This window comes from Cervus canadensis, chromosome 33 (assembly GCF_019320065.1).
Source record: "Cervus canadensis isolate Bull #8, Minnesota chromosome 33, ASM1932006v1, whole genome shotgun sequence".
In the NCBI taxonomy this organism is placed as follows: Eukaryota; Metazoa; Chordata; class Mammalia; order Artiodactyla; family Cervidae; genus Cervus; species Cervus canadensis.
In genome coordinates, this window is record NC_057418.1 from 12391293 (window position 1) to 12418735 (window position 27443).

Here is a 27443-nt window from a genome sequence, read left to right on the forward strand (position 1 = left end):
AGGGTGGGACACTTACTGTTCAGGGCCTTTGAGGAGGTCTCCATCCAGCTATTAGCTGACCACTAAACTAGCTGAGCAGAGACTCCGGTGGCTGCATGTGATGGAAAAAGAGAGACCTCACAGAGTTAGTCACCGAACAAGCAGCAGGAACAGCAGCAGCATCCTGGAAGGAGGGAAAATCTGGTTTTCAGAGTTGCCACTCTGATTTTCAGAGTTGCCACGGTTATTAAAAGTGTCTAGTTTTCAACAAGAAAAGTATAAGATACTCAAAGACACAGGAAAGTGTGGCTAACAAATTTATTCATCATTTGCAGCCCCTATATGAAGCTCTGCACGGGGCACATAACAGGTGTTCAGAAGTGTTAATGAATTGACCTGTAATTAGCTGATTTTCAGAGACCCTAAGTGTCTTTCCTTTTGTATTAAGTGTTTAACCCTGAGACAGACCCTGGTGTGTTTATTTTGTCCCCTAGAACAGGGTCTTTATTAAATGATAACTATTAAAAGAAGCCATACATTTGCTCAGATGAGTGTTTATTAGTATTCTGGAAAATTTGAAAGCTCTTTCTTTAATTAATTAAGTATAATAAATCTGCTAAGAAAACCACCTCATTCAGAGACCAGATTAGTTTGAAATATTTTGTGTGTGAAGTTTGCCTGTGTAGTTTGACTTTTTACAGCATTTTGAGAATATAACTACTGTACTGTTTTGCAAATGTCCAGCTCTCTAGAGACCTGTAATCAAGTGCTCATGTTATCCAGTATTTGACTTCCTTATAGTAAAGATTCCAAAACTAGTGTGTCAGACCTAGTAAACCAGTGTTACATCTACATATCTGGATATGCTTATTAAAAAACCTGGAAACCAAATCTGGCCTCAAATCCGTAATATTTGCCGATGATAAATAAACCTTTACTGTGTTCACGATTAGTCTTGAGGATGGCAGAAATTCAGGGTTGTTATGTACTGTATTGACATCCCCTGATTCATCCCAGGAGCAGAGGAGGAAAGTGGAACTGTTGAAGACATCACATCAGTGCACAGAGTGTTATCAGTATATCCTGATTTCAGATATTTATTTGTGTATTTATTTTTCTATATTTTTCATGATTCTTTTCTCCAGTGTCTGTAAAAGAAAGATGAAGCAAACCTACTGGACCTGCAAGCCTCAAAACCCCATATTACTGCAAGGAGAAGATGCTCACTGAATTTGCATTGATGCCAGGCAGGAAGGCAAGGGAAGATTAATATCTTGGAGAATGTGGTCAGAATTCCAAAAGGTGTTGACAGATCCCTGCCGAGGCTAATGCTAGGCTGGCAATATTCAAACAGTGACGTGAGAAGGAGCAAACTATAAAGCTAATAGTTGTTTACTGGCAATTGTAATTGCCAAAAGGACTGGGGTTTACAGTGGATCTTGAGGCTAAAATTTAACTGTTGAAGAACTTGGTTAGGAAAAGCCAGGGTCTTTTGTTGTTGTTCACTGTGGAAGTAATATTGCATCTAGAGTAGGTGTGTATGCATGTAAACATGCATGTGTATGAAATTACACTGTTAGGGGGATGTCTGGTTATTCATAGATACACTCATACCCCTATGTATGACTGTGTGCCTTATTTCAGTTGGCATGTTATAAACTTGTTTTTTTCTTATATTCTTATATGTGAGTACATGTGTTTATAATTAGTGTACCAATGGACGTGACTTTTACTATTAAAACAAGTTGTCATTATAATTGCTAATGCCATTAATAAAGGCTCGATGGCTGTAGTAATCTGCTATTCTTGTTGTTAGGTTGTACAGTGGCATTTTTTTTACTTGCCATCCTCTAAGGGCTCAGATGGTAAAGAATCTGCCTGCAGTGCAGGAGACCCCGGTTCGATCCCTGGGTGGGGAAGATCCCCTGGAGAAGGGAATGGCTACCCTCCCCATAGGGTCGCAAAGAGCCAAACACAGCTGAGCGATTGACACGTTCATCCTTGGAAGGTGAAGCTGGTTGGACTCTTGTAGCTGTCAGTGGCCACGTAACCTCGCAGCAGGTTCAGATTGTGTGGCCACATCTGTAATACTTGCCGTTTCGCAGTTCATTGCTCTTTTGTCTGCCTTTCCCCTTAGAGCTAGTCTCTGCAGTGAACATGGGACTGTCCTTTGCCTATTTGCCGGAAATGAATTCCTGGGTTTGCTAGGTGAGGGAGGAGTGGGAAGAAGGGGAGGTAAAGAGTCTGCTGTTGGGAAGAGCTGAGTAGAGACAAGACTGGGCCCACATGGGGATGACAGAGTCTAGGCTTTGTGGGTTAGAGTCCCAGAGACAGGATCCCTTCTTCCCAGAAGACGACGAGGTAGGTTGGAGTTGGCAGGCGCCAGAGCCCACTTCATCATGTCTCAACTTCACCAGGGAGGCTGGGAGCAGGTGATGGACGAGGCATCTGTCTGGTCCAGGTGGGACAAGGAGGCCGGAGGGGCTGGATTGGCCGGCAGAGCTCTGAGCAGCAGGAGTCAGCCTGGGATGTGTCTGAGAGACACCAGGCCGGTTGGGAACAGGTGGATGGCTAGGTAGGAACAGCAGGATGGGAAGCTGAAGGGGCTGAACCCAGGGGAAGGAGTGCGAGTGTGGAGCCAGTGAGCACCGCGGCTCCAGGACTCAGCGCTTATGCCGCAGCAGCCGCTCCTCAGGGGTGGGGTGCAGGCAGGCAGAGGGGACAGCTGTGTTTGTGGGGGCTCATGGGCTCTGTGGGTCAGCACTGGCCTCTCCTCTCAGTTTGCCTCCTTTTCTGGCCGACTTTGGAAAGTGAGGAGGGAGGAGATCATCTGGCCCCCACCCCAAGTCCACAGTTTGATATGAATTAGGCAAAGCTGGTTTGAAATTTACAGGAAAAGGTGGGGAATGGATTTTTGTTTTGATCATTTATAGCCTCCTCCTACAAATAAAGTGGCTTTCAAAAATACATGTAATACTATAAGAAATAATAAATAAGTGAGAATATTAGCAATAGGGATGATACTGTTAGGAAAAATAGTGGATATCTTAGGGCATTGCAAGAGGTGGGTCACAAACGCGGCTTTCCGATTTCTCGTACCCGGAGGGAAGAGGCAAACAGAGGCAGAGGCCTGCACTCCAGGGTCCATCAGGCAAAAAGCAAAGTGAAACAAAACCAGTGAGTCACAGAATGTCATAAAATACTGAGCACTGTCCACAACAATATCCTTTCATAAATAAAACAGATTTATCAGGCCTGCTCACATCATTAAGGGGCTTCCCAGGTGTCACTAGTGGTAGAGAATTCACCTGCCAATGCATGTAATACCTTCATACTATGAGAGACAACGGGTTCAAATCCCTGGGTCGGGAAGATCCCCTGGAGGAGGCCACTGCAACCCACTGCAGTGTTCTTGCCTGAGAATCCCACGGACAGAGGAGCCTGGTTGGCTCCAGTCCCTGGGGTCACAAAGAGTCGGACACATGGAGCAACTGAGCATGCATGCGTGCGCATCATGAAAAGCAGCCTGTCCAGGGAATAAAACAGTGTGGTCCAGGTGACCAGCCCTGTGACACCTGGCTCAACTAAGAGAGCGCTTTTACCTGGTGCAAGGCTGACGCACTCAGATGCCTCCAGGGTCCTGGCGTGTGAATAAGTACATGAACAGGGCTGGAGTGGAGACCTGAATGACCCAGAGAGGGCACGATGCATCTAAAAGGCATTTACACTTCATAACAAGAACCCCTGTATTGGTTTAATAAGACACTGCAGGCCAGACCACCCCACTGGAGCTCAGATCTAGAAGAGTGTGGACATCATCTATGACATCTTTCCTAAAATTTGTTTCCCTCAGTAGAATGTTTGGACGGTATTGAAGAGCAGTCAGTTGTGGGCATATTTTCTGACAGGTGCCTCGTCTGCAGATGACCCCTGTTGCCAGTTGATCACACAGCTGGATGTTTTACCCGTCGGACAGACTGGGGGGAGGTGAAGCCATTTGTTTTTTCAGCTGAGGCCTTTGGGAATCCAGAGGCAAGGGGAGGGCCCAATTCCACTGTGGCCTCTGGCCTTCAGGCACCATTCTGGATGCACCATGAGAGAAGTAAGCCAACAGTTTTGGGACACTGTACTTATAACTTAGGTGGTAAATGGGAATCACATAAAAATATTATTTTGAAGTTTTGATTATGTCTGTATTTGGAATATTTGTGCATGCAAAGGGGAGGCCATTGACAGGGATAATCAGAATCAGGTTTTTTAGTGTTTCATGGAAGCAAGGAAAATACTTTAAAATTGGATTACAGTACTGGAGGATAACATGAGGTCTTTTCTGGAGGCTCAACAGTGGGATGGTTTAATAGCTGGGCAGTCTGTCTGTTGTTACATATATGCACACATCCAGGCACACACGTGCACATACACATGTACTTAACCTGGAGTTCTGTCTTCGTCCTGTGATATTGTGGTTTGGTTCCGAGAGCTCATGGACCAGTCTTCAGAGTGAGTGCATGCAGTACATGAAATGCCAGGGTGCTGTGTAGTTCTCTGTGATCCAGTGCCCTCAAGATCTAAATCTCCAAGCAGGAGAAAAGGCAGCCTGCTAATTTATTTCCTAGTATCACGTGACCCCATTGTATGCAAATTTAATTATGTAAATTTCAACTGATACATAAATGATAATAAAAGTTTCATGTTTTTATTTATTTATTTATTTATTTATTTTTATTTTTTTAATTTTTTATTAGTTGGAGGCTAATTACTTCACAACATTTCAGTGGGTTTTGTCATACATTGATATGAATCAGCCATAGATTTACACGTATTCCCCATCCCGATCCCCCCTCCCACCTCCCTCTCCACCCGATTCCTCTGGGTCTTCCCAGTGCACCAGGCCCGAGCACTTGTCTCATGCATCCCACCTGGGCTGGGGATCTGTTTCACCATAGATAGTATACATGCTGTTCTTTTGAAATATCCCACCCTCACCTTCTCCCACAGAGTTCAATAGTCTGTTCTGTACTTCTGTGTCTCTTTTTCTGTTTTGCATATAGGGTTATCGTTACCATCTTTCTAAATTCCATATATATGTGTTAGTATGCTGTAATGTTCTTTATCTTTCTGGCTTACTTCACTCTGTATAAGGGGCTCCAGTTTCATCCATCTCATTAGGACTGGTTCAAATGAATTCTTTTTGACAGCTGAGTAATATTCCATGGTGTATATGTACCACAGCTTCCTTATCCATTCATCTGCTGATGGGCATCTAGGTTGCTTCCATGTCCTGGCTATTATAAACAGTGCTGTGATGAACATTGGGGTGCACGTGTCTCTTTCAGATCTGGTTTTCTCAGTGTGTATGCCCAGAAGTGGGATTGCTGGGTCATATGGCAGCATAATGATATGGCAACATATGGCAGCATATGGCAACATAAATGATAATAAAAGTTTCATGTTATGTGCAAAATTTCGGCAGGCACATTGCCCAAATTATGCATCAGGCCATCTCTGTTTTCAAAGCCAACAGGTCAACTGAATTGTAAAAATGCTTTGTTACCCAATGTCACATCCTTTTCTTTTTAAGAGAAATACCTTCTAACCCTTGGCAATACTATGTGAACTCTTGTTGCTTACAGATATCCTTCATGGATTTAAGTGACATTTGTGTTATTATTTTCAAATTAGCTTATAACTCAAACCTTTATTACAGCGTTCAGAGTATCTGAGTTGTGCTAATAATACTCATGCTGGAAAACATCCTGAAAATCTGTAATTTTGGAACAGAAATAGGATAAAACACTGTGCTATGCCATACTGTCAATTTATGAGGTACAACTGAGAAATATTAGAGATAATGCTGATATTAAAAAGCAGCAGTAAAGCAAAAATGCAGCGCAGCGGCTGGGCTGCAGATTTATGTGTTCCGAGGATGCATTCCCCATACTCCACCCGCAGACTGTGAGATAATCAGTCTTGAATTATGTAAGTTCTTTAGGAACACATCTCATGAATCAAAGGCAGCCATGCTTTTTGTGAATCCCTGTTACCCAGGCTTGGAAAAGATCTTTTTAGGTTGAAAACTACATATAGCAAGGTACTTGGCTGACACTGAGTAGAAGATCTTTAAGGGGCTAGGAGAACAGAATTTTCCTTCTGCTTCTTTAAAATTTGTCAGTACATATTTAGTGACTTATTTTATGCATGCCACCCTGCTTTGTTTGTGGGGGGAAAGCACTTATTTTTTGCACTTACTTACAGATGGAGAAAGGAGGATGGTCACTTCCTGGTTGTAGCTTTGCTCTAAATGCAGTCCTTTTGTTTCTGCATCAAGTAATATAAAGTGATAGGGCTTTTAATAATAACAGCTTGTATTTAAATGGTGCTCATTATGGGCGGGGCATCATTCAAACTGCCTCAATAACCCCTTTGATATTCACGGCAACCCTCTGAGGTAGGTGCTCACTCTTGTTGCTGCCGTTTTACAGGTGAGAAGGAGCCCAGGGAGGTTGAAGTGACTAGTCAGAGGTCTTAAAACTGCTAAGTGCAGAGCTGAGAGTCAATCCAGGCTGGTTGGCTGGCTCCAGACTCAGCATCCTCAATCACCATGCTCTGGCCCCTCAGGAAGCTTGGAGATAGATGCGCATCCTCCGGTCAGAACAGTCGCTCCCCCCACCCCCACCCCGCCCGGGGAACTTGCTCTGCAGACACGAGGGTGTGCTCCCACTAAGAGGAGTTACTGTATGGAACAGGGAACAGAGCCGTATCATAAAACAGTTGTTCAGAAACCTTAAAGTTTGCATTTGGTACCTGGATGCTGAAGGAGGGTGGAACAGATCACGGTGAGTTTGAGGAAGTGAGTGTGAGGGCCAGGTGCTGCCCGAGAGGGACTCCTGGCTGAGTCTCCAAGGCCTGGGGAGACTGATGCACAGAGGGCCGAGCTCCCCGGGGGCCACCTTCCCCGCCTTCCCTCCTGCAGCACTCCGTCACTGCAGACTCCTAAATCTAAATCTAACTGGGCCCTAGTTGCCTTCCACGAGACGCTCATTAGACACATGACATAGTTTTCACTGTAGTGGGTTTGCAAGGATGAATGTGACCGAGTCCCTACCTTAGGCTTTGTCTAGAAAGCCTCACATGACTTCAGAAGCCTCTCCACCCCGCCAAACTCCCCACCTGCCTGTGATGCTTGAAATTATTTTAAGAGCTGTGAGAACAGTTAATTTCACAGTTAAGAAGCTGAAAATGGCAGTGTCTGGTTTGGGGGTTCCTGTCAGTGTGAACGAGTTTATCATCAAGAGCATTGGGTTGGTTGGGCAGCCAGTGTAAATGGCCACTGTCAGATCCTTCCCTTTCATTAGGTCCCAGGGGTGGGGGTGGGGAGGGGGACACCAAGGCCTGAGGTGGGAGGAAGGATACAGGAGGAGATGGAGAGGGACAGATGTTGCCCAAGTGATGTCAGCCTCCTTATCTTATTGTCCAGACTGGAAACGACTTGAGATTTTTGCCCAGAATGAGGTGAAAGTGGAAGTGAAAGTCACTCAGTCATGTCCGACTCCAGGCCAGTACTGGAGTGGGTAGCCTTTCCCTTCTCCAGAGGATCTTTCCAACCCAGGGATCGAACCTAGGTCTCCTGAGTTGGTTGCAGGTGGATTCTTTACCAGCTGAGCCACAAGGGAAGCCCAAGAATACTGGAGTGGGTAGCCTATCCCTCCAGGGAATCTACCCCACCCAGGAATCGAACTGGGGTCTCCTGCATTGCAAGCGATTCTTTATGAACTGAGCCATCAGGGAGCAGAAGGAGGTGAGCCCTGATTATTTTCACTTGGGCAGGGAGAAATAGAAACAGTGTGAGATGTTTGATGGTGAAGCCGTAAAAACATGTACTGGAGAGTTCCTGTATGTTTTTTAAAGCCACACTGTCTTCATATAAAGGAACATTTTCTTATTTTGCTTGTTAGGCAACACAGCTCAGACTAGAGTCCCGAGGGCTGCGTGTATCAGAGGCCCTCACTGAACGTGAGGATTCCCTTCTCCTCACTTCCCCTCATTTATACCTTTATGGGACTACTATTCTTGATAGCTAGGAATTTTCTAAATTTAGAAGTAGCTTTCAGGAAACAATCAAATACGTTCTATAATGTGGCAAGTTTTGTTACAGGTGTGATATTTGAATGCCACTAGTGCTGTTTTTTACAGTTAAAAGAACGTTTGCTATATGTTTCAGTAAATTGCAAAACTTAGGAAACTGAAAAAAAGGCATGACATAATTCATTTATTGACTTACTTTCTAAATGTCTTGGAGCAGCTTGCATTTAGTGGGGGAGCACTAAATTTAGAAGAGTTTTTATGGAACTTTACAGTCACAAAGCGCTTGCACCTGTATTTGAGGTGAGTGAGCGCAGGCATTTGTATCCTTACTTTACAGATGAGGAAACTGCTCCAAGTCAAACAACTAGTCAGTAGAGGAACTGGCGCCCACACCCCTTTCATTCTTCCCAGCTGCCTTTCCAAACAAATCCTGGAGGAAATCGTGTCTTTGAGCAGGAAGGCAAGCCCTCCATGGCTTCACTAGAAGCCTGTGTAAGAAAAAGAAAAGGGGGGAAGAAAAAGAAGGCTGTGTAGATATAAAAGCCTTGTCAGAGGCGCTTTCCCAAGGCTCCCCTATTCCTCACCCTGTTCCTCAGAGGCTCGCCCTAAGGCTGGAGGTATGTAACAGGGTGAGGTGTCTATTTTTGCATATGTTTGGTGTTAAACAAGCCCTGACTTCATATCTTCGCACGCATGCTAATGCTATATTTAGCACTTCCCAGGTGGCGCTAGTGGTAAGGAACCTGCCTGCCAATGCAAGAGACACAGGATACCCGGGTTCAACCCCTGGGTCGGGAAGATCTCCCGGAGAAGGAAATGGCAACCCCACTCCAGTATTCTTGCCTGGAGAATCCCATGGACAGAGGAGCTTGGTGGGCTACAGTCCATAGGGTTGCAGAGAGTTGGACAAGACTGAAGTGTCTTAGCATGCATACACTTGGTTTTATGTATGTTTATGAGATCTAACCATAAGGCCACATCAGAGTGGCTGCCATGTGAACCAGCAGAGCTGGCAGGTTGGAGTGGAGACACTTCGCTGTGGAGTCCGCCCTGGAGAAGCAGGTGGGAATGGCTGCGATGAAGACGGACGGTGTTAGAGGGACAGGGACGTGGGGCTGTGTTCTCTCCTCTGTGCATGTGGTCCAGGCACGAACGTCTTTAGAGCTCTTACCATGGCTTGCCAATCTTTCCAAGTCCAAAGACATGATATGTAGGAAGTGCTCAGGATTGGTTGAATGATATGCACTTGGAACTTTAAAAAAAAGATGTAAGAATAATTTTTCCCCTTTTAGTCTACCTTTCTTTAATGTGAAAAATACTTTTAAAAGAAACATCAAGTCAATCTCAACATTTAAAATTTAAAGTTTTGGATATTGTGAATGCAGAGGTACTCCTGGGTCATTCTTAAATTTGATTTCCTTAGTCCTGGGTTAATATCATTTTGGTTTTTGTCTGTACATTTCAGAGTTGCTCCCTTCAAAGCTGTTGCTCTGCAGGATTGATGATAAAAGCCACTGAACTTTGTTTAATTGACTAATTAACATTTAAAACACTATGTTTTAAAATGTCACCTGGAGCCTAGGTGACTACAGCTAATTTACCCAGTGTACACACAACTCTTCTTTGCAGTGTGCTTCCCTACCCTAGTCTTTCTGCTGGGATCACAGCCTCTCCCTTCTGCTCTGCTTATCATGTGTGGGTTTCATGTGCCAGTGTCTTTTTAGGGAGCCTTTATGCAGCACTGGATGTGTGCAAGATCTAAGCCCAGTGGTGCCAGGAAATCAGATAAGTGTAATAGGCATCCTCACCTAAGTCATCACCTGATGAGACCACAGTGTGGACTCAGAAAAGGTTCAGATCAGAACCTTCCTGGGAGTGGGGAGATCAGGATGCAAGGCAAGAGGGGGGTCCTGGTGTCTAGAGGTGGGCCTTGAAGAATGGGAAGAAGCAGAGGTGGTTTACTGCATGCCAGGCTCTGCTCTCAGCACCACCTGTGTGTCCATATATTTCATCCTTTTAAGAACCATATAAAGTCTATTCAGTTGACACTTGCGTTTTATACAGAGGAAGCTGACACAAAGAGAAGTAAGCTGTCAGCGAGCACACAGCTCATCGGTGGTACTGCTGGAGATCTCAGCCAGGCAGTCAGGCTGCAGAGTTCATGCTGCAAATTGCTACCCTGGGCACTTGGGGCTTGGACAAGTGAAGATGAAGCACTGTGACTCCCAGGAGGTAGATGGGGAAGCCATAGTAGTCATGGAGGTGGATAAGTCAGTTTGGGCCACTTTGCTGAGTTCCTGGAATCCCACACTGAAGGGGATGATTGGACCATAGAGGACCATCGGCTTGATGGGCCCCATCATTGGCGTCGCTTCGTTTGGTGGCATGTTGTACTTGTCATCGGTGGGCAGCGGGGATGCTGGGAAGGTTTAGGGAAATTGCATAGCTTCCAAATGTTCATAAATCTTATTTACTTCTTGAAATGGGGTCTACTCTGTGTTACCAAGTTTTACCTCCCTTCTGGGAACCTGCTTGGCCTTTTGTACACCCTGTGGGTAGAGATACCTTTGTGTTCCTGCTTGCTGTCCTCATAGCTTAAGGAGAATTGTTTTTTTCTTCATGAACTGGCAGTGTAATTCTCTGTAGACAAACAATTAGTTTAATCAAACATCCCGCCATTAGGTATCAGATCATTCTAGAGTGCTGGGGATGAGGCAAGTCTGTTTTCTTTTCTCCATGGTATTCAGGATTACCCAACCCTGTGAGAAAGGGTTTGAGAGCCCTTCTGGAGCTACCATCTGAACTTGTTGGTTCAGTTGTTCTTGTTATTTAGTTGCTAAGTCGTGTCCAACTCTTTGCGACTTCATGAACTGTAGCCCACCAGGCTCCTCTGTCCATGGGATTTTCCAGGCAAGAATACTGGAGTGGGTTGCCATGTCCTCCTCCAGGGGATCTTCCCAACCCAGGGGTGGAACCCACATCTCCTGCTGGGCCAGCAGATTCTTTATGGTTGAGCCACTGGGGAAGCCCTCTTGTTGGTTCCTTAGCTGCATCCTATTTTCTAGTTCAGCGGAGTGATTCATTTTTAAAAGAACCCTGAAACTGCCTGTCATTACGCTCATGTCTCAGGAAGACCTCATACGACTGTTGCAAGTACTGATGTGCAGCTAATTGCACTGTGAAGGATTTGGGCTTTTTCAAGCTAAATGGTTTTTTCAGCTGATAACAAATGTCACAGAATAAATTCATCCCACCCAAAGAAAGTGGTGAACGTTTTCTAACCCGGTCTGGTGTTATTCCAGAAGTGGGAATCTCCACACCAGAAACGTGCTGTCCCTTTGGCATGAAGGGGCTCAGGCGGGATGGTGAGTGCGCTTTGCCCTCACTCTTGGCGCCGGCTGGAATGGCAGAGCGCGCCCGCTGAATCTCTCTCTCTCTGCTTCTCCCCAGAAGCCCCTTGTGCGACGCCCCTGATCTGCAGCTTCGGGAGGCCGGTGGACCTGGAGAAGGACGACTCCCAGAAGGTGGTGTGCAACAACGAGCAGTGCCCGCACAGCTCCTGGATGCACCTGCAGTGCTTCTACGAGTGGGAGAGCAGCATCCTGGTCCAGTTCAACTGCATCGGCCGCGCGCGCAGCTGGAACGAGAAGCAGTGCCGCCAGAACATGTGGACCAAGAAGGGCTACGACCTGGCCTTCCGCTTCTGCTCCTGCCGCTGCGGCCAGGGCCACCTGAAGAAGGACACGGACTGGTACCCGGTGAAGCGGCTGCAGGACGAGAAGAAGAAGAAGTCGGGGTCGGAGAAGAACAGCGGGAGGCCCCCCGGCGAGGCGGTGGAGGAGGCCAAGAAGTGCCGGCCGCCCTCCAAGCCCCAGAAAGGCCTGAGCCACGACCTGCCCCGCCGGCACTCCATGGACCGGCAGAACTCGCAGGAGAAGGGCGGCGCCGGGGCCGGCGCGGCAGCCTACGGGGCGCGCTCGCCCTGCGGCTCCCCGGGCCAGTCCCCGCCCACCGGCTACTCCATCCTCTCCCCCGCCCACTTCAGCGGCCCCCGCTCCTCCAGGTACCTCGGGGAGTTCCTCAAGAACGCCATCCACCTGGAGCCTCACAAAAAGGCCCTGGTCGGGGGCCACGTGTTCCGAAACGCCCACTTTGACTACAGTCCGGCGGGGTTGTCCGTTCATAGGGGGGGCCACTTCGATGCGCCCGTGCAGTTCCTCCGGCGCCTGGACCTGTCCGAGCTCCTGACTCACATCCCCCGGCACAAGCTGAACACTTTCCACGTGCGGATGGAGGACGATGCCCAGATGGGCCAGGGCGAGGACCTGCGCAAGTTCATCCTGGCAGCCCTGAGCGCCAGCCACAGGAACGTGGTGAACTGCGCCCTGTGCCACCGGGCGCTCCCGGTGTTCGAGCAGTTCCCGCTGGTGGACGGAACTCTGTTCTTAAGCCCCTCGAGACACGATGAGATCGAATACGATGTTCCCTGTCACCTTCAAGGTACAGGTGTTCACTCACCTTGCCTGTTTTCTGTGTGTGAGAAGTGAAAAGCCAACGAGAAGGGATGGCTGTGTTTGGGCTTCATTTTAACTGCGGGTGTGTTTTTGTTCTAGTCAGGAGCTAGCTAACATTTGAATATTTCAGCTCTGCCCAGTGAGGTGGTGGAGATAGTATCCTTCACTCTGATGTCACGGTATACCAAGTATACAGTGGTCCTGGTGGGTAATTTTATGTTTTTGTCTTGCTCTAATTTGAAGAGAGGATTCGGATGTGTAGTGTTTAGTAATTGGGAAGAAAGTTAGAGAAGGAATTGCATAAAAATGTTTTACTTGCTATAAAATAGTTGCCTTTGAAATCTGTGTTAATATACTCAGCAAGCTATAGTATATTCTCTTTGATCCTTGTAAACATAACACAGTGAAGGAAAAGGAGGGGTCAGAGACAGTGAGTTTTTAGATTAGTTGAATTAATCTTAAAATTTGTGGAAGGTGAGACTTTCTTGATCACAGCAAAAGGAAAAGTCAGATATTACTCTGGTAGTGAGGGGTGGCTTCCCTGGTAGGTCAGCTGGTGAAGAACCTGCCTGTGATGCAGGAGACCTCGGTTCGATTCCTGGGGTCGGGAAGATCCCCTGGAGGAGGGATAGGCTACCCACTCCAGTATTCTCAGGCTTCCTTGGTGGCTCAGAAGGTAAAGAATCTTCCTGCAATGCTGAAGACCTGGGTTTGATCCCTAGGTTGGGATGATACCCTGGAGGAGGCCATGGCAACCCACTCCAGTATTCTTGCCTGGAGAATCCCTATGGACAGAAGAGCCTGGCGGGCTGCAGTACATGGGGTCACAAAGAGTCGGAGATGACTGAGCAACTTAGCACACACAGGCGAGAGCAGGAGGTGGGGAGCTTGTCAGTGCTGCGGACAGCATACGGAGACTGGGACATCTCAGCCGAAAAGTGAAGGACGGCCTTGGTCAGTGGACAGAAGACTCTGTCAATTCACGTAAAACTGTTGCGTTTATATAAATATGGGATATATGACATACGAGCTGTTTATAACTTTAAAACTGTGCTGAGAAAGCCTATAGTAAGAAGGATATATCCCCACGTAACTTCTTCCTACCAGTCCCTGCTGTCTCACTTCTCAGAGACACTCAAATCTTAACTAACTTCATATTTTTACCATCATAATTTTAAAACGGCTAACTTCATTCTCCAATTTTAGGTATTACCTATTGATATATCTTTAAAAATTAAAAAAAAATTTTTGGGCTGTGGGCACGGGCTTTTCTCTAGTTGCTATGGGGTGGGGGGGGTGGCTAGTCTGTAGTTGCCGTGGGCGGGCTTCTTGTGGTGGCTTCTCTTAAGGTGGAGCCTGGGCTCCAGGGCGCGAGGGCTTCAGTAGTTACAGCATTTGGGCTCAGTAGTTTCAGCTCCCAGCTCTAGAGCACAGGCTCAATAGTTGGGCTCACTGGCTTAGTTGCTCTGCCGTATGTGGGGTCTTCCTGGACCAGGGATCAAACCTGTATCTCCTGTATTGGCAGGTGGATTCTTTACCGCTACCCACAGGGAAGTAAAGTATTGATCTACTTTTAAGGTGGATGATGATTTATGCTTTCTTGTATCTTCCCCTTTCTCTCAGGATAATGCATCAGAATTCTTAGTTGAATACATCACAATTCTTAGTTGAATCCTTAGTGATTTTGCTGTTATGAGTATGTAAATATTTTGTTCTGAGCCAGCAAGTATAGATGTATTTCCTGTATAGAGAGTCATGTGTTCCAGGACACCTTTTGTTTTTATCAGAGTTAATAATTGCTTAACCTTTATTGAAGCTTTGGTTGGTAGTTCTAACTCTCCAGCAACTCTACAAACCACCTTTCAAAAACATTTCCACATTACCAGTCAAATATTTTATGAATTTTTTTCTAGAAATTTTTTTTGTGGACACTTTCACCTTCCTGCTCCTGTCCATCCTTGTGCACCTAAATACTACCTAGTTGTACTATTTAGGTGTCCTAGGAATTCCTTCATCTCTTTCCTGTTTTTTATCTTCTGCTTCCTTGATCTCACACTTTCTTTTTTATTCTTAATTTCCTGTTTGTTGAGAAGCATCCTTTAGGAACTTTCTGAGAAAGGAGACTTGGGAATAGATGTTTTCAGATGTTGAAAGTCTGATAGTATCTTGATTCTCTTTTCACACTTGATTGGTAGTTGGCTGCGTATAGTCTTCCAAGTTATAATTATTTTCCCTTTGGAATTTTGAAGGCTTTTCTTCACTGACTCCTGTCGTCCCATGTTGCTACTGAGAAATCTAATATTATTCTTACTCCTGTTCCTTCATCCCGGCTTCCTATCCTCCAAAGGTTTTTAGATTTTCTCTTTCTAGTATTCTGAAGTTTCACCATGATGTGACTCTCTTTTTCCATTCATTGTGCAAGATGCTTTCTTAACTTTATGATTTTGTAAACTTAGAGTCTTCAGTTTGGGGAAATTTTCTTTTGATTTATTTCTTTGATTTACTCCCATTTTCATTTTCTTCCCTTTTTTTTTTTAACTCTGTAAAACAGTTAATCAGATGTTGGACCTCTTAGACTGGTCTTTTTTTTTTTTTTTTTGAGGTGGAAGAGATGCTTCATTATGTTTTTGGTCCTGTTGTTCATCTCTTTATCATTCTTTTCTCTGGAAGATTTTTGTGATTTTATATTCCAATATTTCTACTGAGTTTAAGGTTTTCTATTCTGTGTTGTATTTGTAATTTCCTAAAGTTCTTTTTAATAGCATCCTGTTCTTATTTCATGGATGCTATTTCTATTTTATTTTTCTCAGCAGGGAAAGTGAGCTGAATTTGGTCTTACTCGTTTTCTGGAATTTCACCTATTCGTCTATGTCTTTTCGCCTTTGTTATTGGGCAAACCACTCTGAAACTTAGTGGTGTGAAACAGTGATGATTTATAATTTCTCACAGTTCTATGAGTTGGTTGGTTAGGATGGCATCTTACACGTCTCGCAGTTGGCAGACTGGTTGACCTTGGGAGCCTTGGCTAGAATGGCTTATCCCTGCTTATACATCCTTTCATGCACCAGTAGACCAGCCGGGGCTTTTTCACATGCTGTTTTCAGGACGGCAGTGAAGATGGGGAGAATGGAGCTGCATGGCCTTTCCGTCTTGAGACTTAAGCTTGGGACTGAGTAACTCACTTCAGTCACATTCTGTTCTTCAAAATAAGCTGTCAGGCTATCCCAAATTCTGGGGATCATTCAGTAGACTCTGCTTCTTGATGAAAGTATACACTGTGTGGTTATTTAGTAATAAATTACTCTTTCTCCTTTAGCACTTCATCTCAACCTCCCCTGTGCTTTTTGTCCAGTTTCAGAGCTGCACCATTTACTATTTCTCCATTTTATTTCTGACCTCATATTTTGGTTCACAGTTACAAGTATGTCATTGTTTCATGGAAGATGGAATTTGTATTTTGTTACATGATCTTTCTACTGTGCAGGGATAATTATAGAGGAAAGAAGATGGAAACATCTTCATCATTTCATGACTGGAAGTATTCTTCATGAAAATGAATGAGGATACAAGGGTATAGGGTACAAGAGAGGAGAGTTGTCCTTTTTCTATTCATGATGGACAGATTCCTTTCATTTAGTCAGTTCATCAACCAGCCAGACTTACACATTGCATACTTGAACTGGGTACTATCAGTTCTTGCTACTCATCAGTCTATAATCTTAGGATGTAAGATGCATTTATAAAAATGTAACTTACCAGGCCTAAGGCACTAGTCTCACCTGTGGAAGTGGTATCACCTGGCTATTATGTACATACAGCAGCATCTTATCATTTCCAAGGAGGAAGGGGGCACTTTGACCTGGATAGTCAAAGGAGGCAGTGTGAAGACAGATCAGGAGGTGTGCTGGACTTTGATAAACTCAGGGTCTAACTACTACGTCAGGTGTTTGTTGATAAGGAGTAGTGTGAGCAAAGGAATGATGGTTCATAAAAAGGTCAGGAGACAGAGAACTGAGAGAACCGTTTGGCTGGAGCAGAGGCTCTCGAGTGGAAAATGAGTATAAAGTACGTGGAGAACAGATAATAGATGTCCTTTCAAGCCATAACAAAGAGCTTTGCCATGTTGATGAGTTGAAGAATTTAGCAAAGTTTTTTTTTTTTAAAAGCCAATGGTAGCTTGGGAGAAAAATTGTTTGCAAGGGGTGGAAGTTATGCAGTTGTAACTTAAATCTCCATTCTAGATGCAAGGAGAAAAGGGACCAGCCGAGTGGTGACAGTGGAGATTGAAAGGTGGGAATAGCTGTAAGAGGTTATGTTAAAGGGAAGATTACAGCTTTGAAGACAGCTTGACTGTGGAGCATGAAGATATGTCCTTGTTGGCTCACTCTTAGTGTAGACAAAGTAAATGGTATCATGAACAGGAGTGGAGAAAATTGGGGAAGGGACCAGGCCTTAGACGAAAGAAGATGAGGCATTTTTGTGTATTGGGTTTGAAGAGATGCTGGGACTTTTGTGTGGAGATGTCTCTCACAAGTGCTATGAGAAATAAACACCTAAGATGAACATTGAAGCTTATTTATAATGTTAGTGGCTAAAAGAGTGGAAGAGCTCTTGAGTGGGGAGAAAAGAGAAGGAAAAGCAGGAGTATATGACCGAGCCCAGGACTGATCTTGGATACCCATCAGAGAGTGGATGAGAAGGGTAAAAATTAGATAGCCTGAAAATTCGTGTGTCTGTACACACCTGAAGTACATATACATCCACAGATAATGAGTGCATTAGGTGTGTACCACAAAGGTCTTGAACAGTTTGATTGTTGATAATAAAAATCTGAGGATCTGGGTGTTTTATCAGTACCCGACAAGTCAGTGCACAAGTGGGGCCTTGGCGTATGTCCGTGTTTTTATTGCCACATCTAAGAGCAGTCTGTGCAGTCTTTTATATAACAAGCCAGTGTCACTCTTTCTTCCATTCCAGAGTTTCAACCATGTATTCCTCAAAGCCTTTTCAGTTCCAGTAGAAAGGCCCATTACAGGCCGTAAGATTCCAGGCTGCAGTTGGTGATACGCTCCTGAAATATTGTATTATTTCCAGTGGTGGATCCTGTGGATTGTCATTCCCTTGCCCTGGGGCCTGTCCCCGTCACTGTCGTCCCTAGCTTCCAGCTCCTCTTCCCTGACTTTTCCAGACGAAGAAGCTTTTGCTTAGTTGTGATCATTTATGAAGATTTAATAATTTATTAATTTACTGATAAGATGGACTTAAGAATTTCTTTTGGTACTTCTTTACCACTTAGAACAACAGAAATCTACTATTTGTTTGAATTCACAATCCTAGAATAGATTTAGAAATTTTAAATTCTCAGTACTTAGGACAATGTGTAAACAGTAATTGAAACAAATCCAGAGACTCAGTCCAAGCCAGGAATTCCCATGCTGTAGAGTGGAGGTTAAGAGTCAGATAGAAATTTAAGACTGGACTTTGCTACTTACTATCTTTTTGAACTTGAGCAAGCTACTTCAGCTCTAGTAAGTTTTACTTCCTTCTATCTGAAGTGGGAATAACAATAATGAGTCACATAGCCTCCAAGCACAGTGCCAGGCCCTGGGTAAGCACTCAGTGAGGTTCACTGTCAACTTCATCATAGTGGTTATTGCTACCAACATGTGACTTCTCCATCTGTCCCTGCCCCAACCAGCCACCGGGGTGTCTTTGAGTGTTGGAGAACTGCAGTGAGTAAGTCTAGGAGAGGGATTGGAAATGAAGCCTTTTCCAGTGGCAGCTGGATACTGAACTGACATCCTGAAATGCCCTCGGCCACTCTGAGTGGGCATGGCATGTGAGATCATTTTATTTTCAGAACACTACAGAGCAGAGGTGGGCAGTATTGCAAGAAACTCTTGTCACCCATCCCATTTTTGGCAGAGGCCGCCAAGGTTAAAATGTCTTTGGCTGTTGACATGTTCCATCCGTTCATGCAACATACCATTATGGAGTGCTTTCCATGTTCCAGATACCGTGCTAGACATTGCACCTTCAAGGAGGGCATAGTTCTCACAGAGGTGGAGAGAGTCTTGTAAACGAATGAAATGAAAGGTTTCCTCATAAGTACTGTATATATCCCTTTCCAACGGGTAAGGAGCAGGCTGGCCCTTAACCACTGAAAAGATGGCAGTGGGCCCCACATTCTGAATAAGAAACCGCGTGGGAGCATGTGTCCTGCTGACGGTGTTTTTTAGCATAGTGGAACCCTGATCCCCACGAGGAGAGCACGTTGTGGCTGCTACCTGTTGCCTGGTGCTGGACATTCTAACTCTTCCTGATTTGAACCTAAACCATTCCATATAAACTAGGGTGATGTCTTTCCTTTATAAGCATTAGGTATCGATAAATGGTAGAGGGGTGAGGTTGCGACTTTCAAGAGCCTAGTAAATAACAAGACATCGAACTCCTTTTGGAAAAAAACACAAGTAAGATATAATTCTGGTTCCTAAATTGGATGTGGTGATGGCTGAGCAATTTTGGAGGCAAGAATGGTTAACGTAGTAATTTTGGTTGTGGCATAATTCTGGGCTATCAATACCAAGACAGACTCTGGGCTTTTTATGAGGGGACAATGAGAACCCCTGAGCACAGACCAGCATTACTGGTTCAGCCTCCATATTCCACAGTAGACCTCTGAGCAGAAAGTCCTGCATGATCCCAGGTTGGTTATGAGCCTCTGTGGCTTGGTCACATGAGTTTGGATATACGTATTGTAAACTTGGCAGCACTTTTCAGAAAAGTGAGTTGAAGCCAGTGTTTAATAAGGTTGAACTTACAGTACATGTCTCATTGACAGTAGTTGGTAATCCATCATTATTCTAAAAGGACAACTTGGGGATATATGATGTGTACCATCTATTTTGCTTTCTATATTTGTTCAGATGAAGAAGTGTTGGCTCATAACTGATACGTAAGCGACTGTTTAGTCCCCTTGGTGACCAGAGGGGACTGCTCTCAGCCTCTCAGCCCCTGTCTTCTCTGCACAGGGAGGCTCATGCACCTGTATGCCGTGTGCGTGGACTGCCTGGAGGGTGTGCACAAGATCATCTGCATCAAGTGTAAGTCGCGATGGGACGGCAGCTGGCACCAGCTGGGCACCATGTACACCTATGACATCCTGGCCGCCTCGCCATGCTGCCAGGTTGGTGACGACCCGCGGGGCAAGCGGGGGGCTTGGGCTCTGTCCCCGGGGACATGGGAGAGTCCTGGGGCGGCGCTGGAGGGGTGGGAGGGCGCGCAGAACCTCTCGTAGGAAGGAGCGGCCAAGGGCCTCCAGGAGTCCAGCGGTGAGGGGGGCCGCTGTTCCCGGAATACTTGGTGGTCATTAAACAGGACCTTGCAGGATAATGTATAATTCTGTGGGAAATAGTTTCAGTCTTTTAAGTCATAAAAAGCATATCTTAAATGGCAGAAAAGCACACTTTGATTTGTAAAAAGTGAACATGAAAAGGACTCTGCTAGCCTGTTACTAGAGGTTGTCTCTGGATGATGGGGTAGGATGCTCAATGGTTCCTTTAGTTTTCTTCTTGCTTACTTAGAGTTTTTAAAGCTTTAGATGTAAGAAAAAGTTGTCATTTAAAAGGAAAGAAGAAAGTCTCACTTCCTCTCGTAGACAGGATTTTCTCTTTGTTTCCTTTGTGTGGGACAGTGCAGTTTATATAGGATCTGCCTGCCATGGAATGTGTCTGAGGCTGACTGGAAAGATTTGTAATCCTTAAAGCTCTGCTAAGGGGAGGCATATTCTGATGCTAAGAAAGCATCTGAAATTTAGCTGTCATGAGGAAAAGAGGGAAGTATTAGCATGTGAAAATGCATTAAATAAGTCCATAGAAACAGGAGACAAAACAAAATCCTTGGAAATATCTTGATTTGTTTCCAAGTGCTTTGGAAAAGGAAATGCTTTTTGTATAATTCCTTGATATTTACAGGCTGGAGAGATTATTTTCCTTTCCTCTTAAGTGGTTAAGCCTTTAATATAAACACCTGATAAACATTTCAGTGGTTTATTAATAGTTTTATATCTTTAGCATTATGATTTGATTTTTATAAAGAGAACATCCTTACCATTAGCAATTTATTCAGAAGATAAGCTGTGTTGGTTGAATGAAGAAGTTGACGGGGTTGGTATTTCAGTCTTTCTGTGTCTGTACTACTGATCTTAGAAGAGAAATGTAGTTGTGAGAGCCCTGAATGGTCATTCGTAGCCTGTCATCTGATTCTAGATATAATTGATTGCTTTTATGCTATTCTCATACACAGACCACATTTCCATTTTAAAACTTAGCCTTGGAAATTAGATGTCATTGTCTTTTACTAATAGTTATTCCTTGTAGCATTTTATAATACTCAGTGTACCTTGATGCCTGCTCTTGAGATGAGAGAAACAAAAGGAAGAGTTCTCTCCCACACACACCAGTTACCTTTTAAAGAAATAGGGAAGTGAAAGAATGTGTGGGCCTATAACTCGTAAGAGGGCTAGCACTGGAAAGGACTCTATTTTTCACATGCAGTGGAGGCCTGAACAATTAGAACTCCCCAGGTCTACCCACACGTATCACAGCATGACCACACACCTCTGTCACTCCTCGCCTGGTGCTCTTTCTACTTCCCCACTGACAGGCCCTGGGATTGCTGTCTTATCTTCAGGGAGAAAAGCAGAGTGGTATCGTGCCACACCCAGCCTGTTGTTACTCACCATTTATTTCTTCCTTACAACAATTTAATCCCAGACACTTTGTTTTTTTTTTATTCTGGCCCCTTAGTGGAGTGGACTTAAAAAAAAAATAAATTTTTTGACTTAAAAAAAATCAATTAACTATGTTCACTGAGAAAGGTACAAATGTTAGATGCTGCTTTATAATTTCCTATTATTCACTGAAGTCCTTGGACCTATTGCTGAAAGCTTAGGTCTGGTGCTAATAGAGGGGGGCCAGGGCATGGATGAAGGTACAGTGTTCTTGCAGGTTCCATAAGCCTCAGCGTAAACTTGGCCCTTATTTCCAGATCCTCAATTTTACTAGAGTATTTGAGGGAAATTTTATTTTTACCTCAAAGAAAGCAGAAGTATAGTTAGGAGTAGAATGAAAAATGTATATACATTTAAGAAATAAACTCAAAAACAATCTTCAAAGAAATTTCATGCAGGTTCGGATGAGAGAGGTTGGTTTCAGCCACTTTTTAAAACCCACAGGGAAGAGATTTTCGCTTGTTAGGTGTTTTACTGGAGAAGTTTAGGCAGTACAGGTTTCTTCCCATTAGTAGAGTAATTATAAGCAGTGCTGCACATCAGGAGAGAAATGAAGAATCTTTAATCTATTAGGCGGATGGGTAAATATTTGCCTGTATGATATCTCCTGCTTATCTGATGCTCTGCCCACTCTGTTTGGGGTAATAAAGGATGCTTTATTAAACTCTTGATCCGTTTCCCAGGTAAGCAGTCTTGAGTGTTGGTCGGCAACGCTGGGGGGCAGAGGGCTAGTGTGGCTCACGGCATCTCGTGTCCCCCCGCAGGCCCGCCTGAACTGCAAGCACTGCGGGAAGCCGGTGATCGACGTGCGGATTGGCATGCAGTACTTCTCCGAGTACAGCAACGTCCAGCAGTGTCCACACTGTGGCAACCTGGACTACCATTTCGTGAAGCCATTTTCCTCCTTCAAAGTTCTTGAAGCTTATTGATGAAAGCTTTGCTTTAGTAATAGCTATTTTATTGGTATTACTTTGTTACATATCTTTTCTAGGGAAGCCTTCTGTGACATTCGTTTCTTTTCTAATTGAAAGGAGAGTTCCTTTGTGTACTTGCCACTTCCAGGGCGCCTGCCCCTTGCCCTCTCTTGACTCCCACGTGTTAGTCTGTGGCCATGACCAGAGCCCAGCCAGGTACTCCTGTGAGCTTGGGGGAGCGGTTCACTAAGAGTCTCTCAGGCAGCTTTTAGGGTGGTGGGGAGGATGGGGTGACTTTAGGAAAGGGATCACATGGTCATAAACTGAGAGCATGGAAGGAGCTGGGAAGAAACTCTTACTAAGGTATAACTGTCTAAAGATCCGCTTTTAGGTCTTCTCTGGGCCTTGGGGAAAACATGCGACAAGTGAATGTAAGCTGTGCCTGGAGAGCTGCTGGTGCGCTCGTCCGCGTTAGTCTGGCACCCTGCCGCACACCCTGCCCTGCAGCTTCCGCCACTGACAGGTCACCGGGAAGGACCGGAGCCCTGGTTCTGTCCCTGTGGTGTTCTAGCAGCCAGTTTTCATACTGAAAATGATATCCGAATTAAAAGGCACAGGAAAACAATGGGTGTTGCACATACTTTTAGGTAAAACTGACGCGTAACAAAGAGAATATGCTAGAAGAATTTGGAAATGATGCACACTGACTCCGAGGGCGCAAGGGCAGAGCCCAGTCATTTGAACTGTGTCTTTGAGGTTGGTCAAACAAGCTTGTAAGGAGAATTCCATGAATAACATGATGTGGGCGGTACTGATTTATATAGGTTCACACTGGCGAAGTGTCATTTGATGTCAGATTCTTCTCACAGGTAAATCTCACAGCCACAGACCCTAACTGGTGAGTTTCACAAGCAATCATTGCCACACTTACCTTCCCCCCAAACTGCTTATGGCTGCATTTTACTCTGTTAGTGCTGAGTTTCCAAAATCAAAGATTTGACCTTCAGAAGGAATGGAAAAAAATTATTTGTGAAGCTTTGAGGAAAAGAATAATTTTAGTATTTCTTTTTAAAGTGTTTCATTTTGGAAGATCACCAATTATAATGCATAACAATATGTTTGAGAATAGATTATTCTGAAGATCTCCATGATACCTTACCACTGGTGAAAAAGATGGTAATTTATAGAACTTTGTTAGTCAGAGCATTGAGCTTTCTAAAATACAGCCTCTGTTTATTAGAGTTTCCTGATTTAAATAGACTGACACCCCATATCTTTATAAAACTGGAATTGGAATATGATTTCTCAAGAAATGAATTTGGTAATTTCAACTATAATACACATATGTGTTATAAGGATGCTGAGAATATCCTTTTATGGGTAACTAAATTTGGGGTTATGTGGATATTTTCTGTTATTTAGTTTATATCATTTACCTCCCTCACCCTCCAGAAAAAACAGTTGTTTTTCCTCTCAGAAGTGTTTAAGCATCATTGCAAGTGAGTTTCAGCTCTGCTACGTGGAATATTTGATGTTTTGTTTGAAGGAACACAGCCGACTGTGAGAGTCTGACTAATACTCTTCGTCTTTGGTTTGGATGATGATAATTGGCTGACCACATGTAGTTTGATGTTTGATGACCTGAAGAGTATTTCACAGTGGGGGGAGATGCTCAACGCTCGTATGACACAGAAAGTTGTTACTGGTCTGACAGTGTTTGATGCAAGGAAACGAGGTCTATAGGACATAGCTCTTGCAAAGCTGTCTTTGATATACAAAACTGTAACTGAATCAGCTGTTTCCTTACTGATTCTCTGTCATGTACCAGGTATAAAAAAATTGAGGAGTTTGTCTTTTCAGAGTACCATTGGATTTTATTTCTGAATTTCAAATGAGTAGTAAAATATTTGTAATGCTGTTCTTTAACCCACCTAAATTTCTAAAGAGAAACCTGCTTGTATTGTTGTTCTGAAGCTTAAAAGCTTACCTGTAGGTCACCTACATGCCCCTCAGCCTAAAACTAGTGCAAGCGCAGATGTGTTCAACACTTTCCCCTAACACTGTTGTCTACTCTTGGAGAAATAAGTATGAGGAGGTTTCACTATAATTGAGTAAAATTTGCTTGTGGCCTTTGTTTTGATGGTTCTGTTAGGATTCTGTGGGTGCTAAATTGATAATGCCTTTACGGCATTGCATTCTTGACTAAAATGGAAAATTTGGCAGATTTGAGAATAAAATATAATTGAGTATGCAACCATGTGAAGAATAAATTTTATTTTGGAATCTGCTGACCTTAATATTTTTATTGTACTTTCTAGAAGTACTTTGCTCTGAGTACCTTGATAAGAATTGGAATGTACCAAAAAAGATGATTATTTTGGTTGAGGTTCAGATGTTAAAGGATATTAGTCACCCAAAAGGTCCATTTTCTGTTTTTCTGATAGTGTTCAATGACATGAACCCACTTATAGGTAATTTTTATCTACTTTAACTTGTTTTATCATTTATTTTTAAGAGTTAAACCTTGAACAAATAAAATTACCTGCTTTAGTTTAGTGGGATGACTATTTCTGATCGTATCGTCATCTTCTCTTCAGGCTAGCTCAGTTCTTCACTCTCTTCTATTTTCTGGTTGCATTTGAAGCAATTGATACACCTATGGCCGTGAAGTTAGGGAGTGGGCTGAATTATCCCATTGTAATTAAGAAAGAGCTTTCTCCAAACAGTCTTTAATTTCCAGTTTTTGTAAAAGAAGTGTATTCATTTTGGGAATAAAAATTATTTTCATATCTGTCTGGGGGGAAATTAACTCCTCAGGAAAGACTATCCCTAGGTGTTTAAATCCTAAAACTAACAGAAAAACTTTGAATGTAACTTGTTAGATCACCCAGACTAACTTGCTGAAATCTTTCTTTTTGTCCTGTAAGATCAGTGCTAAACACACAGTCTCTGCTCCTGTATCCGGGTCAGGCACTCCAGTTTGCTCTTCTCTTTGGTCTCATGGTGGCAGCTGTTGGGTCATTGTTGGGGAGGAGGTGAGGAGAAGGTGCTCTCGTTCATGTTTTGCTTCCTGTAAAAGGATACTGCCTAACCCAACTCATCTCTGTGTCCTGTCGACTTTATTATTATTCCAGGTCATTGAAAGAAAACATAATGGATGGGCGTCATTAACACCAGCTCAAAAATACGTTCTTGTCAGTAAAGATTTCTTGTCAAGATGTCTTGGATTGCACTTTGGTTGAGAGAAGACTGTGTAAATAGTTAAAGAATGTTGATAAAACCGAAACATTTGGAATTGTGTGGTGTTAGAAGGTTTCTGTTTGTGAAATGTATGTATTAAAAATAATAAAATTTTAGAAACTAATATTGTATTCTCTCTTTAGCGTGCCGCTTTATTTTCTGTTGGGATTTTAGGTTTTTGAGCTTGGGATTGTTTGGTCAGAAAAGACAATATAGACGTCTTTCCAAAGGTTTGGTCACTATTCATGTAGCCATTTCAAAGTCACTACTGCAGCTAATAAAGACTCAGAACTTTTTTTGCTGTTTAAAAGTGATGCATCACATACAAATTCCCTTTACAACAAAACAAGCATTCTGCATAACAGAGTTGGTTCCATGTGGATGATCCACAATTATTGTTCTGGTTATAGGGAATTATATCTGACTAAGTAGATAATCCTGTTCTACAATTTGTTGTTGTTGTTTCTAGGCCTGTAACAATTTGCATAATGAAAAGACTAGATTATATCCTTTTTCGTTATAAGAAAATGAGAACTGAGTTGTTAAACTTCTTGCTAACTTGAGGCACTGTGATCTAGTTTATTTTATGTTTCAAATTTCCTTGTTCCCTTCATTTCACATATTATTCTTAGTCAAAGAATTGAAATCCACAAAATCATTAGAGTACATAATAACATGTGGAAAGGAGGGTGAGGAAAGAGTCTCCAGGGGATTCTAAGCTTGTTTTACCATTATTTCCTACAGACATCTGAGATATAAATCTTATTTATTCAAAGCCTTAATGACTTGGGATCTCATGATTGCTACTAGTGTAATTTATTTCAACAAAATTCCTTTGCAGTTGTAAGGAACATATAGTTCTTACTGTGGCAGAAAGAAAAAAAGTTAAACTGATTATTAAGAATTATGTTTAATGGAGGAAAATTTTATTTGTTCCTAGTGGTTTCCATTTCTCTAAATCTTGCTTATGTAGCTTTGACTTAAATTTAGCAGCAGTTAGATTGCTAATTTTATAGGCTGTTTAGTAAAGAGTTAAATTTTGGAAGAAAAAAAAGCTTTGCTTGAGCTTTTATTCTTTTTATGTTCTTTCAGTTTTCTATACCTGGGATAAACCTTATCTAATGAATATGAAATATTTTTGAAGATAGTAAAGTGTCATGCAGATATACTAGAAATAATGTATTTTTAAAGAATACTTTTTATTCTAATGACAATCTTTGACACTGTGATAATTAATTCATATAAGCTCAATTTGGTATTGTCTCAGGGACAGCAAAAATAAATAAAGCACTTTGTCTCATGGTATTCAGTACACACACTGATTACATTTGTCAGTATCCAAGTGGAATCCAAATGGAATCTGGCCCCATAGCACCATTTCCTGGTGATGGACACCATGCCAGGGGTTCTGATACAGTTGTTTGAGAGTTTAGATCATAACTAAAATCAAGTTTGGAATTATCTAATTACATTCCCCATAAGCCTAAAAGTAGAAAATTCATAGCTGTAACAGTCATAGAATTAGAGATCCCAGAATTTAGAGCGAGGACTGTGTTTTTTGTCATGTTCACGTTGTGCGTGTGTGGGGGTGGGGGGGGGGGGCTTCCCAGGTGGCTCAGTGGTAAAGAATCTGCCTGCCAGTGCAGGAGTGCAAGAGACACGGGTTCGATCCCTGGGTGGGGAAGATCTAGAGGAGGAAATGGCAACCTGCTCCAGTATTCTTGCCTTGAAAATTCCATGAACAGAAGAGCCTGGCAGGCTAGGGCTGCAAAGAGTTGGACACGACAGCATACACACGCATACATACATTTAGTTGAAGTATAGTTGCTTTACAATATTATATCAGTTTCACATGTGCAACATAGTGATTCTATGTGTTTATATATTATATTCAATTTACAGTTGTAAAAGTTTGGCTAT

General features: G+C 43.4%; 1 protein-coding gene across 1 annotated transcript in view; it reads left to right on the plus strand.

Annotated features, from left to right (window-relative positions):
• HECA (hdc homolog, cell cycle regulator) overlaps positions 1-25647 on the plus strand; it is a 43936-nt gene extending 18289 nt beyond the window's left edge. The window contains exons 2-4 of the mRNA XM_043456941.1: positions 11515-12564; positions 19610-19764; positions 22134-25647. Of these exons, the coding sequence (XP_043312876.1) occupies positions 11515-12564; positions 19610-19764; positions 22134-22298 (1370 nt within the window). The 3' untranslated portion in view covers positions 22299-25647. The remainder of the gene's footprint in view (positions 1-11514; positions 12565-19609; positions 19765-22133) is intronic.
• The last annotated feature ends 1796 nt before the right edge of the window (positions 25648-27443 follow it).